General features: G+C 37.9%; 1 protein-coding gene across 3 annotated transcripts in view; it reads right to left on the bottom strand.

Moving 5' to 3' along the window:
* Positions 1–7,461, bottom strand: part of Dnajc24 (DnaJ heat shock protein family (Hsp40) member C24) — a 47,273-nt gene extending 39,812 nt beyond the window's left edge. The window contains exons 1-2 of one of the 3 annotated variants that reach the window (XM_055599328.1): positions 7,407–7,461; positions 6,516–6,662 (exon numbers count right to left, since the gene is read on the bottom strand). In XM_055599328.1, the coding sequence (XP_055455303.1) occupies positions 6,516–6,623 (108 nt within the window). In that variant the 5' untranslated portion in view covers positions 6,624–6,662; positions 7,407–7,461. Of the gene's footprint in view, positions 1–6,515; positions 6,663–7,133; positions 7,145–7,219; positions 7,370–7,406 lie in introns of those variants that run through there. The other 2 variants (XM_055599338.1, XM_055599318.1) reach the window with 2 other exon arrangements.
* Between the last annotated feature and the right edge of the window lie 11,099 nt (positions 7,462–18,560).

The following is an 18,560-nucleotide window of genomic DNA, read 5'->3' as shown; positions in this document are numbered from 1 at the left end:
ATATATATATATATATATATATATATATATATTCATTCCAGTACAGGAATAATATAACTAATACTTCCAGTCCCTAGGCGATTAAAGCGGAAGGTTGCTATAAAACTATTATTTGTGAGAAAGCCAGGCTCAGTGGTGCACATGTGTAATCCCAGCACTGAGGGAGGCAGAGGCAGGCCGATCTCTATGAATTCTTGGCTAGCCTGATTTACAAAGAGAGTCCAGGACAGCAAAGAGTACACAGAGAAAACTGTCTATGGGGGAGGTGGGAACCTGTTATTTGTGAGAAACAAAAACACAATTTGGAGTTGACTTTCAAGGAGAAGAAAGTCTCCTTTTATAACTAAGCACTAATAAAACACTGCTAAAAAATGTTAATTGTTTTATCTTATGTAGTAAATCACTTGGCAAAATACCAAATACTATGTTTAATAAACAACTTTAGGGGTAGCTGTGCATTTGATATTTACACATGACTTTGAAAAATTCTAAAATATTTCAGTCAATAGGACTGTTTTCAGTATCAGAACCTTGAAAAGTACGACATTCACAAAAACTGAAGAAAGGAAACAGTGATTACTAAATCAGAATGAGCTTTAAACTTAGCACCCTGTGATTTAGCAATATTTTATCCCAACAACTAATTATGTAGGAGCTGTTAAATTCAGAGAATTCTAATTTTGGAAAAAGTACATGTAATAAATGTAGCTTTTTATAAAATTAGGCACAGAATGGCATTAGTCCAATGAAATTTTATTCTCAACTGCTTTATGACATTGTTGAAAAACATAGATTGAGAAAATAGTCATTTAAAAGATTGTTTTTGTAACAAAGCAAAACAGATCTAATGACCATGATAAACAATATAAGTTTCCAGTATGATTTTCTTTCCTAGATCTATCTGAAACTGTATAAGGTAAACAAGTTTCATTGTATAAGCTATACACAATCTATATTCTTTTGAAATTAAATCAGAATAGCAATTATTCTGGCCTTAACTATAAGGTATTGTATAGAAACCCAGAGAAATGGAAATTTTGTCCTTAAGCAGTAGTAAACACTGTTACATGGCAATTTTGAGAGAAAGTGATGTATAAATGGGAGATTGTGCCACACTGGAAAATCTGTGATCATGCTTAGATTTTTAATCTCCATTAATTCTCACCAGCCAGCTACATTTTAAGCTTTAGATTTCTCAACTACAAACACAGGGATAACAACATCTACCTTACAGGACTACAGAACCTATAAAGCAGGTAGCAGGTAAAAGCACTTGTAAGCTATAAACATATATGCTGTGAAACAACTATGTACAACCTTACTTCCTTAAGCAGAACATACGGAGCATAGTCTACCTCACTGTCATATTAGGAATATCAGTTACTGTGCTAGTCTATGATAAACGATGTAGAACAGCAACCCAGCCTCAAAAATGCTAGAATGTCATCTGACTGTTTCTGGTGGTGCGTGGCTTTGTTCCTGATATACAGCTGTTAAATGAGATTTACTACTGGCATCAGTATACGCAGGAACCATCACCCAGAATGATGCCAGGGAAATGCCCTCCTGGACTTTGCTCCTCACTTCCTCACATACTTATCTCAACAGACAGCTAGCTCTCAGAGCACATCAACTTTCTGCTATCAAATAGATATGAGCCAGCCTCGCATCACCTTTCTTCCTTCCTTCTCTGACAACGAAATCTCTCCTTCCTCTTACCAATCTTTCTCCTTGTGCTTGAGACTCTATCCCCATTTGTTGATTACTCCTTCACAACATTAATCTCAAGCCTTTGCTTGGCTTATTCCCATCAGATAGATGTAAACACATTTAACTCTTTCCCATAAGAAAAGCAGGAAAGAAGAAATGCCAACAGCATCCTTTGTGGACATGCCAGCTAACCTTATTACTTTACAGCTCTACTACCTGTGTCCTACAGAACTATCACCAAACACAGTATACTAGGTGAGGGACCCCATGAGAAAGGGTGCACATGCGGAACTAAGGATTCTAAGAACATTTTTAAAGCAACCAGTGAGAGTTACTTGGGTGAGGTGGCAGGTAGGTCAAAACAGACGAGGATTGCAGAAAACACCCAAGGAAGGGTATCTGCCCACAAGAGAAAAATAAAGTAGCCCACAGAGGCTAATAAATAGGAAATTAATGCATACATTTATCCATGTTTCCTCACCAAATTACACTACTGTAACAGCAAAGAAATCAGAGATATATGGATATATATATGAAAACAAAAACAGAAATACGTATTTATGTGAAAACCCCAAGCTGAGATAGAACATTAATCATAGTCTATGACCACACCGCCTTATGTGTCACATGATTTCGTTAGATCACAGAAGCTGAGCACAGCTGGACCTGGTTAGCACTTAGATGGGAAAACTGACCATAAATGGTACCTGCTAAAGTTCTGATCAGGAATTTCTTCAAAGACCCATGTGCTAAACAAATGCTTGGTCCCCAGGTCAGTGACATCAGAAAGGGATGAGACCTTCAAAAGGCAGAAGGAGTCTACATGAGGTCTTAGGGTCCTTGGAGGTGCCCTTGAAAGTAATCGTGGGAGCCTGTCTCTTCTTCTTTCTCCTTGCTCCCTACCCATTGAGAAATGATTTTGCTTTACCATAAGCTACACCAGCACATGTCCAAAAGCAATGGGTCTAATGACCATGAATTAGAACCTATAAAATGAAGAGCCTAAGAAGACCATTTCTCAAGTTTCGTACCTCAGGTACTTGTCATAGTAATGGAATCTGATTGACACAGTATCCAATCAAGAAACTGATACATAAGCTTGAAGAGCAAGAGTATAAGAACTCATTCAGACAGCTACCTTTAGAAATGAAGTTGGGGGCCAGGACAAAACAAATCATCTGGTTTAAAGTTTAACAAAAATAACTGGTTCCCCAGTACCCTCTCTCACCAGAAGTCTACGTCTCCAACAAAGCAGAAAACTAGAGTTTTACTATGCACATAAAGACCAATGAGGTTCTAAATTTAGGAACAGTAATAACTGTTTTAAGGGCTAGGAAAAGTAATGAACTGAAAAAGAAGGAGGAGGAGAAAAAGCAAGAGGAACCTGGATACACAGAGTACTAGGATATCAGTTCCCATGTCATCAGGCAGAGATTTGAGAAATCCTCTCTGGGAAATAGACCCAAATGCTAAAAAATGAAGTACTTAAATGGCATCCTTGACCTCACTGAATGAATACCTCAGTCACGTAAAAAAAAAAAAAAATCAAATTCAGCTTAATATTAAAGAAACCTTTGTAATAAAAGGAATGGTGAGAGGAACCCAGAACTTGAAGGTTAAAAATTTTTTTAAAAACTTTAATAAAATTTAAAAGATATCCTGTTGCTGATATAATAGAAAAACCCTCAAAAATAAAAATTTATTAAATAAGGCAGAAAATAAGAAGAAAAAATAAAAAAGCAAACACTTGGTGACAGAGGAATTGAAATATAAAGTTGCCTACATTCATTAAACAAGCATTGCCTGGCTGCCTGACACGTTCCAGAGATCGCTTCTGACAGAAGGTATCCCAGAAAAATATTAGGCCCTGGAACACAAGTAAAGATAATGTATGAAAGGAGAAAGTGTCTTAAGCTGCTGATCAGGGTGGTGATTTAAACTCCTATACTTCTGAACATGGAGAAGGGGTACTAGGAACGATGCCAGGATAATGGGCACAAGTCAGAACTCTTCTGGGAAAACCCGGATTTGGCCACCTTAGTAATAAACCAAAGTAAAGTTTTATGATTGAGTTGCTTTCCTCAAAGGAGATGTAGTGGCCACCATGACAAGAGTAAGCACGGTGGAAAAGAAGGGGCAAAGCCTCCTGATGGAGCAGAGGACCTGGAGGAACATGCAGTAGAGACACATTTGGGGAACAGCTTTCCTACAGAGTACAGAGTTCAGACACGGAACACCAGCTGATAGAAGTGGGGTTAAGAACTTGGATACTTTCTTACTAGATGGGATGGGGGAAATGGCACATTCTAATTCTGACAGGAATACTCCAGGAAAAAAAAAAAAAAAAAGCCAAATATCTATCTCCTACTAGCCTGTTGGTAACAGCACAGACGAACGTATCAATTCATAATTCTTCTTTTGCTTTTACAAAATAGAGAGCTGAAGATGAAGAAAGCTGAGGCTTCCAGAAAGTCTCCTGAATAGCACAATCTCTATACTAAAAAATATGAACACTGCTGAGATAAATTAAAAATGGTAAGTAGTGGGAAAAAATGTGATGTGTTTGTATATTCAAAGCCAATACTGGTAAGGTATCTAATTTGCTAAAACTGATATATGTTAATGAAATTTTATTTAAGACTCAGACAAAACTATTTTTTTTGTTACAATTTTACAAACTGACTCTAAAGTTTCTATAGAAATGTGAGCAAGGGCTAGCAAGATGGCTCAGTGGGTAAAAGCACTTGCTGCCATACCCAAGGACCTGAGTTGTATCCCCAGGACCCATCTGATCTAACTGACTCTCTCATGCTGTTTTCTGACCTACACACACCACACTGTGGGTGAACACATAAATTTTTAAATGAAACAAAAAATTTAAAAAATAATGTAAGCAAACAGAAATAGTAAGAATGAGAGAATTTCAAATAATGTTGAGCAATAGACTCATAGAGCTGACACAGGCTAATGAAGAAAGAAAATGTTTTTAGCAAATGATGTTGGAGGACTGCATCTCCATAGTGAGGAAAACTAAAAATCTACCCACCAATCTCGGTCTACATAAAAGGTAGAGATCTATCAGTAAAGCAAACTTTAAAGCTTCCGGAAGACACAAAAGACTATTTCCATGACATGAGAGAAGATAGAACAGTAAATATAAAACAACAAAGCCAAAATGACTACTACTTCATACAAACAAAAAACTTCTATACTGGGAGTATAACTTAGTGGTAGACAGACATAAATTAGGTCTGATATATTGCTAATGTACATATAATATAGTTTATCCACTTTAGGAGCACACAAAGCCTTCTCATTGTTCAATTAACAGACAACAGAACATAGCAGGCTCTCTAGTTCTAGCCAGTCAATTCTCCAACGTTATTAACTAGAATACAGGAAAATTTTAGTATAAGAAAATGTTTCAAAAAAAATGTACTTGATTTTTCTGATATATCTTAAAAATTACAAAGCAGAAGTTACCTCATGTCCACTTAGTCTTATTTTTTTATCTAAGACTGAGATATTAGCACATTTCTGATGATAAGATATCTTTCCCAATAAATACAGTTTGGGTAAAATATCAGAGATCATTTTATGGTATAAACTAGAAAAACAGTGCTATATAAATAATGATTCTTTTCTTTAAAAAAAAAAACTGAACTAAATGGAGACCATTACAGGGTTACTGATCTTGGTTCATGAACATCAAAGTATGACAATAAATGAATAGAACAATCCAAAGGGTCTAGATAATTTTAAGTACCACAGTTAATTTTAAAAATATTTTTTCAGTGAAAACCAATTTTAAAAGGCTTAAATGATCACTATCCAAAAAAAACATAATCTAAACTATAAACAAAGGCTGCATTTACATGTTAAACAAAAGCAAAATTAAGTCATATTTTTGGTATTGTAAATGGCCGCATGGAGGAGAAAAGAAGAGCACAAAGTCCCGCCCCTAGGGGAGGAGTTATTGGCATTAGACAATTGCCAGGGAGAGAAGGGGTCAGTTTTCTTTAAGAGTCTGGTTCCTGGTAAGTGGACCAAACTCCAGGGCAGGCTCTGCACCCAAGAGTATTTGGGCGACTCAAATTTAACACATCGGTTTGAGGAGATAAGGTAGAGAACTCGAATTTGGATTAGTAGGGTGGAGAAAGCACATCTGGGAGAAGCTGGCAGAAGGGAAAAGGATATGATCAAAATTGTATGGAACTCTCAAAGACTAAAAACATTACTTAAAATGTTAACAGTATATGCAAAACAAGCACGTATATTCTGTGCAGCAGCCAGAACACAGAAAGTATTGTCATTTTAATATGCAGTTGGTGTAAAACATTTTAGATTTTTATGTTCTTATTTTTACCAAGTCATCAAAATCCAGTGAACATTCTATATTTATAACACATTACAATTTTACACACAGAACATTATACATTTCAAGTGCTCAATAGAATAACTAGTGGCTAGCTGATTTCAACACTCATTAAGTAAAAGATGTTTTAGACATTTTATATGGATTATCTCATTGAACAATAGCTGAGACAAACAGGAGAAAAGTGGTCCAATTTCTTAGAGTGAGTGATAGTCAGAGGATTCTAATTCAATCATCACCATGCTATCCCACACCTAACCAAAATTCTTTTTCTCTACTACTGAAACTTTCAAATGAACAGTGAACAAACAAACGTCTGAATTCCTGTTGGTATAAATGTTTTGAAGCTTAAATTTCTGGTCACATTAAAAAAACACAACAAACTGTTTTCCCCCCGGCCATGATTTCAAATCTGAAAGGAAAGACTTACCAGTAATATGAGTTTCTGATACTTTTGTTTTAGGTCTGACACATTTGCAGATGGGTCTGCACCCAGAATGTTGTACCAATCCTTTTTGAGTGTCTGCTCAAAAGCCATCAGCGTCCCTTGAACTAGAAGTGGGCCTTCTCTGAGAAGCTGCAGCAGAAATGTTGAGGGCAATTCATTACGGTGAGAAAAAATAAATATTCCTTCCTAAATTCTTTATTACTTGAATAAAATGTGGCCACAATGCAAGCCCAAGAAAATCTATATTTCTATTTTAAATGTCCCATAAAGGCCATGTAAAAGGATACAAGGATATAAGGATTCAGAAAACCTATTAGATATTTCATGGTTACACGCGTATCTCTTAAATAAACCCACAATATCATAAAAAGAGAATTTGATAATGAGCCTGGGTGATGAATGAACTTCTAAGAAATTATTTCTTAAAATCTAATGGTAAAACTGGCATACAGGTGCTCACTAAACACACTGGGGTCAAGCACTTATGAAACGAACGGATGAAAGAAATAGAATGCCAAAGAAATTGAAGTTGAGGGCATACACAGCCCCCGAATTTCCCTGATTCGCCCCTTTTTCTCTGGAGTAAATGTAAAAACGTACAAAATGACAGCACGGGCTTGGGGCGAGTCCCTTGAGTCTCTTGCTAGGGCAAAGATGCTCCCAGCCTGCAAAGCTCCCAAGCTGACCTCGCTCCCAAAGCTGTTTACTCCACGATGCCACCGTCCTCCCAGCTTGAGAAACCAGCTCACAATGAGGAAACCGGGTCTCGCCGACTTGGAGGTGGAGGACCTGTGGCGTCCACTGTTGGCACTACCTAGCCTGGCCCTGCGGACGCCCCCCCCCACCCCCGGCTCCACACAGCGTCACACTTACCAAGCTTCACACGGGAGCCGGAGCACACTCGCTGCCGCAGCCGGCCAAAGCCCGGAACCCACTTTTTTTCTGCCGGAAGTCGGAGTACTGCGGGAGTGCGTTTCCAGTCGAGCCCTAGTTCCGAATGCACATATCCGAAGGGGCCCCGCCTCCTGCCCAGACGCGGTCGCTATGGTAACCCGTCCGGGTTTCCGAGCTTTCTGTCCCGACTGAGAGGAGCTGTGGAGAAATGAGTTTCCTCGTCTTGCTCTCATTCTCCCTGGCCCCGGCTCCGCCATTGTCGTACCCTCCACCTCTTCTACGGTGCACCTTCATCCCAGTTTCTTTTTACCTTACCTTGAGCAACTTTCTTCCTGGTTTATACTGGGGACGGGGAGTTAGTGATAAAGATGAGGAGATCTATCAAATTATGCCTAATAATCATTCCCATTAGAACTCAGAAACTGACTTAAACTATTTTTAAAGTTTTCAAATCTTTTCACATTTACTACTTATCTCTTTATCACTTTCACTTCAGCCCAGTGAGACAACTTTGGAAGGTGTTGCTGTAACTACTTTGTAGATGAGGAAACAAATCAAGGATCAAGGCCAAATCTATAATTATAATTATGCAGGCGTAGAACCAGCACTCTTACCAGAATGAACTGTCCTTTGTGAATCATTTAGGTTATTCCACACTTTTGAGTGTGGTGTTAGCTTTTTCTACCATCTCGATTTTATTAACTTTCTAGCTTTTATTAACTCTTCTCTGTGTTTCTTACTTTGCCTTCGTCTCATGTCTGCAATGTATCTAGAAATGAGAAGCATCTTAAGTTTTGAGAAACATGATATCTCCCTTGGAGATACAAAGTAGTTTTGGTGGTGCAAATTGCTTAGTTTTTCTTCTTCCAAGTATCAGTTCAAGAAGCACAAAAGATGAAATGAAGTGGAAATAAATTCTTTAATTTTATGAGCATTGCAGAAAACATGATGAATTGCAGAATGATAGAGTTGACTTTAAAATCTAAATATGAATGCACAGACTAGGTTCTCCAATTGATTTTGTCGTGTTTAAAGCAAAAATCATTATACTATCAGTTAGAGGATCTAGTTTTCTAGACTTAGAAAGCTCTCTGTATGGGCCTACCAAAATAAAGCAACAGAAGTAAGTATTATGGTTCTCTCTACATACAATATTATAAGAAAGCCCCCATTAAACTAGCCCATCCTACTTGACCCTTCTTTGCATACATAGGTATGGTTAAGAAGTCCAGTCTTTAGAACAAAAATGTTGATATACTGTCCCATTAGGTTAATGTGTTATTTCTTTCATTACAGCTACTCATTTTCGTTTTCTCTCCAAGTGCTTTAGTCTGCTTCACTAAAGCAGATCAAATTTTGTTCTATCTCCAAGGTGTCCTTAATCAAGCAAAACTGTCAATATTTAATTGCTTCATCCACTATATACACTCTTTTTAAGTATCCCTGGTTGTTTCAAAGATGTTTTTAGGGGTAGTTTGCTTTGATATGTATCCAAACACTTGAAACTTTGAATCTGGCTGTTCTGTCCCTGCAGATACATTTAATCAGAGACATTTCTTCACTAAACAACTTGGTTTTGTTGCTGTTTTTAGTTAGTTGAAAGAAAAGCAGAAGGTTTGTCTAATAATCCAAATCATTAATATTTGAATAAACTCCTAAAGGTAACTGTTACATGGATCATTCATTATTGATCTCTATTTGTCTAGAACATTATTCAATATAACTATGATAAACTAAACCACAATTGAAAGCTACAAGTGTGACTCTTAAAATATTCTATTTAATACACTATATCCAGAATATTTTCACTATAAAATGTAACCATTTAAAGAACATATAAATATATATCACATTTAGCAAAGTGGGCCTAGTGAATAAAGTCCTAATTCTTTTTCAATTACATTAATTTTTATTGCGTATGCATTTGTATGTATGTGGGTATGCCACAGTATGTGTTAGAGATCAGAGTACAATTTGTGGAAGTCAGCTTGCTCCTTCCTTATACTTTGTGAGACTAAGGACCAAACTCAACTTGTCAGAATTGCCAGCATTATTTTTAAATTCTGAGTCATCTCTCCACCCCTAGAGTTCTAACTTTTTATTCTGGCATTAATTTAACTTCTATAGTAGCTGAATCTTTAGAAAGCAGTCTTTTTCAACTTTCATAGAAAGTCCTGTAAAATACTCATTTTTACTCTTTGGATTCTATGATGCATTATGGTCTCTAGAGGTGTGTTCTGTCACTGTTGGGATACCAAGGAATGGGAAGATAAAGACAGGAAATCTGGGGTCAGGAGGTCTTACACAAGCTATACCAAGCAAGCTTGTTAAGAAGTAAAACATCAGGCCAGGTGTGGTAGCACTCCCCTTTAATCGCAGCACTCCGTGAGTTCGGGGCCAGCCTGGTCTGCAAAGCAAGTCCAGGACATCCAGTGCTCTATTACATAGAAAAGTACAAAAAAAACAAACAAACAAGTACAGCATCTTACATATGGTTTTCAGGGAAATGGGACAGTAAGCAGAAAGCTTACTTTGATATAATAGGATGAAGTCAGCAAGAAGCTAATCAAATAATGTTGCGCAAAAGGGAACAAGGGCTATCTGAAGTGTATCATACAGTCCTTAGGACTGATAACCACAGTCTGATACACCTTTGTGGGGTAGGGATAGTTGATTTCTCAGGAAATCCTCATCCCCCCACACACACGAGACCCTGGCCCCAGGACATTACTAGCTCTGCCAAGTGTATCTGGTTTTAAACAAGGAACTGTGATCCTTCTCCACATATCAGGGCCTCAAGGAAAAACTCCCAAGACCCTGGCCCCAGGCCATTACTGGCTCTGCCAAGCATGTTCCTGCTTTTAGTTCCTTGTCAGGGCCTGGGGAAAGCCTTGGGTTAGCTTGGTTCCCAACAAGTTTCTACAATAGGTTTGTTTGTTACTGCTTTATTTTCAAAAGCAAATTTATCCATCATATTTCCAAAACCCTGTGTTGTAACAGAAGCCAAAAATTACATCATTACTTGATTTATCACATTAATAACTATGTGCCGATAAATAAATGTCCATTAAACATTTATAAGATTCATAATTTGATATGCTACTAGAAAACTGTGCTTCTTACCATACAGACAGATGTGTTAGCTTCTGCTACTTCAATGAAAAACTGAGATGATTGATGCATAAAGCAAGAAGATTTGTTTTGGCTCAGCTTTGTGCATCTCAGGTCAATGTCATATAGACTATTGCTCTGGGTTTCTTGTAGGAGTGGGTGACAGGTGACAGTGGGGGAGAGTGTATAGCAGAACTAGCTTCTTCCTTTGTGATCAGGAAACAAAATGGAATAGCCTAAGGATCTCCCAGTAGGCTCCACTTCCCAAAGGTCCCACCTAATAACACTACTCTTGAGACTGCTTCCCATTCAAACCTCAGCAACAATGTACTTGTGCTAATTATTCATTTCTTGACATTGTGTTTATTTACCCTCTTTAGGTATTTCATTACAAACTCTAATTTCCCTTGTATTTATTTATGGTTTTTTTTTTTTTTAGGCTTTTGCTATCACTGAGCGAAGCTGGATTTATTCATAATTACCACAGATGTTACTAGTATTGCGGTTACATTCTCAAGATAGACAATTGCATCTGAAGCAACCTGAAACCTCACTGGGAAGATAGGCAAACCACCAAAACTTAGATTTTAAAAGTAATAATTTGGCACATGAACAACTTTCATTTACTCATTCACTCCGTCTTCAAACAATTTCTGTTTGCTCTGTGCCTCATACGGAGTGACCCTAGAGAATGTTGTTTGCATCTTACTCATCTCGGAAGACAAGTATAAGAAAAAGCATCTGAGATGACTACGCACACCCTATGATTGTATACCAAACACTGACATTAGTAACTAAAAATTTTAAGTCAAGATGAAGCTAAACCGTGAAGATATGTGGCTGACAGCTTACAGACCGGGAAAGGATCTTCACCAACCCTGTATCTGACAGAGGGCTAATATCCAGAATATATAAAGAACTCAAGAACTTATACAGCAACAAATCAAGTAATCCAATTTTTAAAAATGGGGTACAGAACTAAACAGAGAATTCTCTATAGAGGAATAGCAAATGGCAGAGAAACACTTAAATGCTCAATGTCCTTAGTCATCAGGGAAATGCAAATCAAAACGACCCAGAGATCTCACCTTACACCAATCATTATGGCTAAGATCAAAAACTTAAGTGACATCCTGGAGAGGATGTGGAGAAAGGGGAACCCTCCTCTGTTGCTGGTGGAAATGTGAACTTGTACAACCACTTTGGAAATAAATCTGGCACTTTGTCAGACAATTAGGAATAGTGCTTCCTCAAGATCCAGCTATAGCACTCCAAGGCATATATCCAAAAGATGCTCAAATACACAACAAGGACATTTGCTCAACCATATCTCTAGCAGCTTTGTTTGTAATAGCCAGAATCTGGAAACAACCTAGATGTCCCTCAGTGGAGGAATGGATACAGAAATTGTGGTACATTTACACAATGGAATACTACTCAGCAATTTAAAACAAGGAAATCATGAACTTTGCAGGCAAATGGTGGGATCTAGAAAAGATCATCCTGAGTGAAGTATCCCAGAAGAAAGACACACATGGTATATGCTCACTTATACATGGATATTAGACTTATAATATAGGATAAACATACTAAAATTTGTACACCTAAAGAAGCTAAGCAAGAAGGAGGGCCCTGGGTAAGATGTCAATGCTCATTCAGAAAGGCATATAGGATGGACATTGGAAGAGGGAGCAAACAGGGAACAGGACAGGAGCCTACCACAGAGAGCCTCTGAAAGACTCTACCCAGCAGGGTATCAAAACATAAGTGAGACTCATAGCCAAAATTTAAGCAGAGTGCAGGGAATCTTATGAAAGAAGGGGGAGATAGAAAGACCTGGAGGGGCAGGAACTCTATAAGGAGAGCAACAGAACCAAAAAAGCTGGGTCCAGAGGTCTTTTCTGAGACTGATACTCCAACCAAAGACCATGCATGGAGATAATCTAGAACCCCTGCACAGATGTAGCCCATGGCAGCTCAGTGTCCAAATGGGTGCCCTAGTAATGGGAAAAGGGAGTGTCTCTGACATGAACTCATGGGCTGGCTCTTTGATGACTCTGGCTTCTCCACATTTCCTAGATTCCTTGGAATGCATGACAAGCTCTTTTGATCAGGTGAGAAAAGGCTGCTTTTTATAGCATCCTTCCTTCTCCATTTTTACTTTTTTAGAAAAAGTTTGTTTTTGTCATGTAATTGACTCACAGAAGAAAGGTTAATCTGAATGATCAAGGGGTGTTAATTTGTGGGTTAAAATGTGTTAAATAGTTGATATGAAGTCTGTTTAAGTCAATTAGAGTGTATAATGAAGATGTTTCCAGGGTGTTAGGGAACGTTTTGGAGTTAGTTTGGAATGCGCCAGTGCATGTTTACTCCAGCACCTGGCTTAAATTGCGACTGCATAGGAATACGTGTGCGCATGTAGAAAGTGTCTGACGTCATTAATATGACTTATTTTTCATTATGGGAAATGAAGCCCATCATTTGTTCCCCCATTCGTAAAATGGAAATGTGATTAGTAGCATTATTGCCTTTTTTACTCATATGCTTCTCCAAAATAAACTGCGCTGCTCCATATCGCCAAGAAAGCATTCCTAGCTTTTCGTTTATTTGTTTGCTCCTTTCTCCTTAAAAAAATAAAATAAAATAATAAAATAAAATAAAATAAAATAAAATAATAAAATAAAAAATCAGCGCCATCATTAAAGCCCCAGTGGAGAAAGACATGTGAATTTAAATAAATTATTTGTTTCTCTGCTCACAATGATATTGTAAGACATCTTCATATTGCTTAATACCATCAAAATTTCAAAACAGATGATATTTTTATGCAGACCTTAATGTTATGACACATACATTTCAGTAGTTGAATATAATTTTATAGGACGGTAGCCCAATTCAAGGGTACAGTGTTGCATCTTCCGCAGTTCAAGTCCACAAGACAAATGAGTTCAAATCCCCATATCTTAAACTCTCTTCATCTCCTCAGCATATGGGTTGCTATGGTTCTGTTTGTTACTGCTTACATCAGTTTACTCGTGATAAACACATTTAGCATTGCAGCTTCTACTCACAAACCTCCAGTTTAATCATTTGAGATGGATGAAAAACAAGCCTCCTTTGCTAATGGGCTTTCAACACTGATGGAGCCAATGCCAGGATGATGAAAGCACACAGCCAAAATATACCAGATAGCTGTTCTCTGATGGATTTCCAGACAATAATATATTTTTAAAAATATGGTGAGCAATTCATACTATTACTTTTTAATCTGCTGAGGAGCACCCTGAGTACAGTTTTTGTAGCTCATTAGCAATTTCTTTAATGAGTTTTTTGGTGTGATAGATAGTTAAGGTAACAGACAAATGACAGATTGTTTGCCTTTAATGATTTCCCTGTTTCAAGCCCATTACAAAGCAATTAGAAATCTGACAGCATTTTCACTCTGCATTACTGATCATCTAAAGTGATGAGGAATGAGAGGTGATGAATATTAATTGTATATTTTCATATGATTATCATAAATTATTACCTTGTCTGATATGCTGCAGGTGAAGTGGGAACATTAAGGAAAGTCAGTGAGATATATTAATTCGAAAGACTGGATGTTTCTTAATCTTTGTCTGCGGCGTGAATCCAGGTCTGTAGTGTTACGCTGTGAGTATTTCCCTGTGAACATTAAACTCAGTGTTTATACTTTCTCTGTATGTCTGGAGAAACTTAAATACATTTTCCTGAATACAGAAAAAGGAAAGATACACCTTATAGCGCAGCGCACCTGTGTGTATCTAAGCTAAAACTAAACTTAGGAAGAGAGACATGAGTGATTTCTGTTGCTGTATGTGTTAAATACATATATGTACGCTATTAACACACATCAGTACAGAGGAAGAGACAGCTGGAAACTCATCCTTGTCTTGGTCTTAATGTTAGGTAATCCTGCAGAAGGAAAGGAAAGAGATCAGAGTATGCTGAGGAATAGTATTGGATTTCTCCTCATCTTCTAGATGACATTTGGCATTGCCCCACAGTCCCTCACGTTAAGCAGGTGGAGCTAACTCTGTCCTCAGGATGCAGGTACTTATTTGCCATTTGATCTTGGAGCAAATGGTGGTCCAGAAAAGAGAACTAGTGCTTAGTGAGAAGCAACAAGCTTAAGAAACAGTAAGTGACTGATCATGTGTTTGATGCAGTTTTACTCTAGGGTACACGTCTGGCTTGGGAACCAGGGCGTGATGAACGAAAGAGCATTCCAGTGTGCAACAAAGCTACATCTGCATTCAAGGTTGACTTTCTAGCCAATGTATTTCGCTTTGTGGAGTGTGTCGTTTGTACAGGTTATTTTGGATCTATGTTCATGAAGAAGGCTATAACCTATGAATAAACATATATTAATAAAATGCATTTTTGATACGCTGCTTAGAAACTGTTGTCTTTATTTCATATGTAACTTTCTCATTTATAAGAACTGAAAGTACAACTCTTAAACCTTTACAAATGAACGTTTTTTGCTCTGAAAAGTCGAGTTCTCTGTAATTCATTATTTTTTTTGATATTTTAATTTAAGTGTATGACTGTTTGCCTGAATGTATGTTTGTGCACCACATGAAGGCAGTGGAAACCAGAAGAGGACTTCATATACACTGGGACTGGAGCTACAGATGGTTGTGAGCCACTGTGTGGGTGCTGGGAATTGAACCTTGGTGCTCTGGAAGAGCAGCCAGTACTCTTAACCTCAGAGCTACACCTCCAGCCGTTTATGTTTTACTTTTTATGCTTGGTAACTTCCTCACATTTTGCACTATAGGAATCACCTTTCATCTTTAGAGTCAGCCCAACTAACCGACTTTAAAAGAATGTGTGGAGTGATTCCCAGGAGACACTCTTCTTTCTGCCAATATCCATTATCCCAGTCTGAATGCAGACTTTTAAGCTGATATCTTCTATAGCATAAACAGTTATCATTTGTTTCTTTTTCTACTTCTAACATACTACTGTATTAGCATTTGGGGGTTTTGTTGTTGCTGCTGCTTCTTTATTTTATTCTATAACGAAATACCTTGAGGCTGGGTAATTTATAAAAAAGTTTTCATTTCACTCACAGATCTAGAGATCAGTGTCATCTTGGTTTTCTTAAAAGCCTCATGGCAAATGGCACCACAGTGTGTGTGAGAAAACACAAGGGCATCACAAGGAAGGAAGCCAGAGAGTAATTCAGGAACCAAATCCTGGGTTTTATAACAACTGGTTGTCACTAGACCTGACTGAGAAGTCCCCTAATAATACCTCAGTCCTTTCTAAGCATATGCCTCCAGTGACCTACAGACCTCCCTCTAGGCCCCACATCTTAATGTTGCCACACACAGGCGCGCGCGCACACACACACACACACACACACACACACACACACACACACACACACACACACCAACAAGGGCATCCTAAAGATCAAGCTTTTCATACACGGATCTTTGAGAGACAAACCTCATGAAGCCATGGGAAAACCCCACTAATAGGGCTGAGTAACCTCAGGCCAAGGTTCCACTTCTATCTTCTGAGGAACTGAATTGAAAACTTGCCTATTTTTTTCTTGCTGACTATTTTTCCATGCTACAAACAATGCAATCTAAGCTGTCAAATTAAGGCACGGCTAGAAATCCGACAGCTGAGGAAGCAAAACCTCTTCACCTGCAGTTCCTATATATCTACAGCTCTGACAGAAAACAATCTCATTCCCCTGGGACATGTTCTACCACCTCTTGGGTAGTGCAGGGAGATACAAGGAAAGAAATAGAGGGTAGGGTCTATACTCATCAGACGCCTACACATAAGCTTTCTTGTTTAATCCTTAGACCTGTTGGATAGGTAAGATGATGCTGTTATCAAGCCCACAAAGCGGGAAAGACTGCAAAGGAGCAGACACAACACTAAACCTAAGACTCTAAACTTCTTATAAAGCCCCTGTGACTTGAAGTTTAGAGACAGAGAGACTTCAGAATTATGTTTTTATCAGCAGCTTTACTTTCACGTTTTAGATTAAATAGAGAAATGAACCCAGGAGAGTTTAGAGTTTCCTTCAGCTCCGGGCAAAAAGTAACATCAGAACTCAAGAATTTCCTGACCCAGTTACAGTTGTTTTTGCCTATGGGACACTCTGCATGTCTTAACATCTACAGGACCATTTTTTTTTTTTTAGTTGTATTTATTCCAGTTGTTAAATAAAATATTGATTACAGTCTTGGTTTGGTAAAGAGAAATATTTTCACCTTATTGGTGTTCTTATTAGATTGTTTTAGTTATGAAAATCTTTTATGATGTGGGCATCTTCCCTAACCACTCTGGAATCTCTGAAGGTAAGAGAGAAAGAATATTATGTGATTGTTTTTGTTTGTTTGTTTGTTGTTGTGAGTGAGGTTGGACTAGTTACTGGTTTCTACTGCCTTCTTCATATAAGAGTACAAAGACTGTCTGAGGGTCACTATTCTACCTCTGGCCTGGGAACTTCCATGATTGATTATTTTCCTGATATTTAGAAAGATAGTTGAGATCAGTAATATAATAGCAAACTTATTGTTTTTTAACATATCCATATTCCTTATTTTAAATGGTGTCATAGTTAGTGAGTGTTTCTATTGCTGTGAAGAAACACCAGGACCATGGCAAATCTTGTAAAGGAAATTATTTAATTGGGGAGAACTTACTGTTCAGAGGTTTAGTCCATTGTCATCATGGAAGGGAGCATGGTGTCATGCGGTCAGACAAGGTGCTGGAGGAGCTGAGGGTTCTACATCTGGATCAGCAGGCAGCAGGAAGAGACATGAACCAGTAAGCCTGGTTTGAGCTTTTGAAATCTCAAAACCTACCCCCCAGTAACACACTTTTTCCAACAAGGCCGCCTACTCCAACAAGGCCGTACCTCCAGGAATGTCACTCCCTTTGAGTCTATGGGGGCCATTTTGTTCAGACACCACAAAAGGTAACAGAATTCTCTTCATTCATTTCTTCAGTAGGAACTTTTGTTTAACATGGTATCTTATCATTCAAGATCAAGCCTGACTGATTAACACAGTCCTCATGTTCCATCTTTCTTCACTATTCGGGCCTCTTTTCACCATAATCATCATCTTAATGCCCTGGTTTGTACTAACTTGTCTTTCTTGTCCTGTTGAAAGTATCTGTCTTCTATAAGAAAATAACTATTCTTTACACTCATTAAATTTCAAAAACTTTAAATCTTATACTTACATTTTAAGCCCTTTTTTTTCTTTTTCAGTATTTATGTACTTAGTACATGTACCTGTATGAGTTTATGTGTATCACATGTGTGCAGGTGTTCATGGAAATTAGAGGCCATTGAATCCTCTAGAACTGAGCTGCTTCTGTGACACACATGCTGTGGGTGCTGGGAACCAATCTGAGTCCTCAGCAGGAAAGACAAGTGTTCTTAATTACTGAGCCATTTCTCCAGACCCCTCCTCCCATGTATTTATTTTAAATATCATTGTATTACTTTATAAAGCTACAAAGATCCTTTATTTCCATAGTGCTCACACTTATCCTCTCAAATTTTCTACCTAATTAGATATATATCCTTTCCCAGTACAATTTCACTGAATCGAGAAACCCCAAGAGAGAAGAAAGGTCAACAGGTTGGAGAGCATATAAAGGAAGTTCATTTCTGTTTTTAATTTAAGAAGTATGAAGGATCTGGTGAGAAAGAGCCAAAACACAAAAGCAGGGTTTCTCGATGACAGTGTAGTAAATATACATGGACCCATTTCTGAAATACGTCCTCAAAAGAGAGGACATAGATCAATAGCAGCCAGTCTATGATTAAAGCCAATTTTTAGAGTATTTTCTTCCTAAATCATGTTTTCCTGCTGCGGAAGAGAATGGACTAAAGCCTTTGCAGCACTGGAATTACACCGCCCACGTTTCATATACTGTATGTCGTTGTCATCCTATCACAGGAGGATGCTGAGTTCATCTGACACTCTAATATTTGTCTCCCTGTACCTCATGTGT

Source organism: Psammomys obesus, unplaced genomic scaffold, assembly GCF_907164565.1.
Source record: "Psammomys obesus unplaced genomic scaffold, mPsaObe1.curated_primary_1811, whole genome shotgun sequence".
Classification (NCBI taxonomy): domain Eukaryota; kingdom Metazoa; phylum Chordata; class Mammalia; order Rodentia; family Muridae; genus Psammomys; species Psammomys obesus.
Note: the sequence above shows the minus strand (reverse complement) of the source record. Positions and strands in the feature narration are given on the sequence as shown.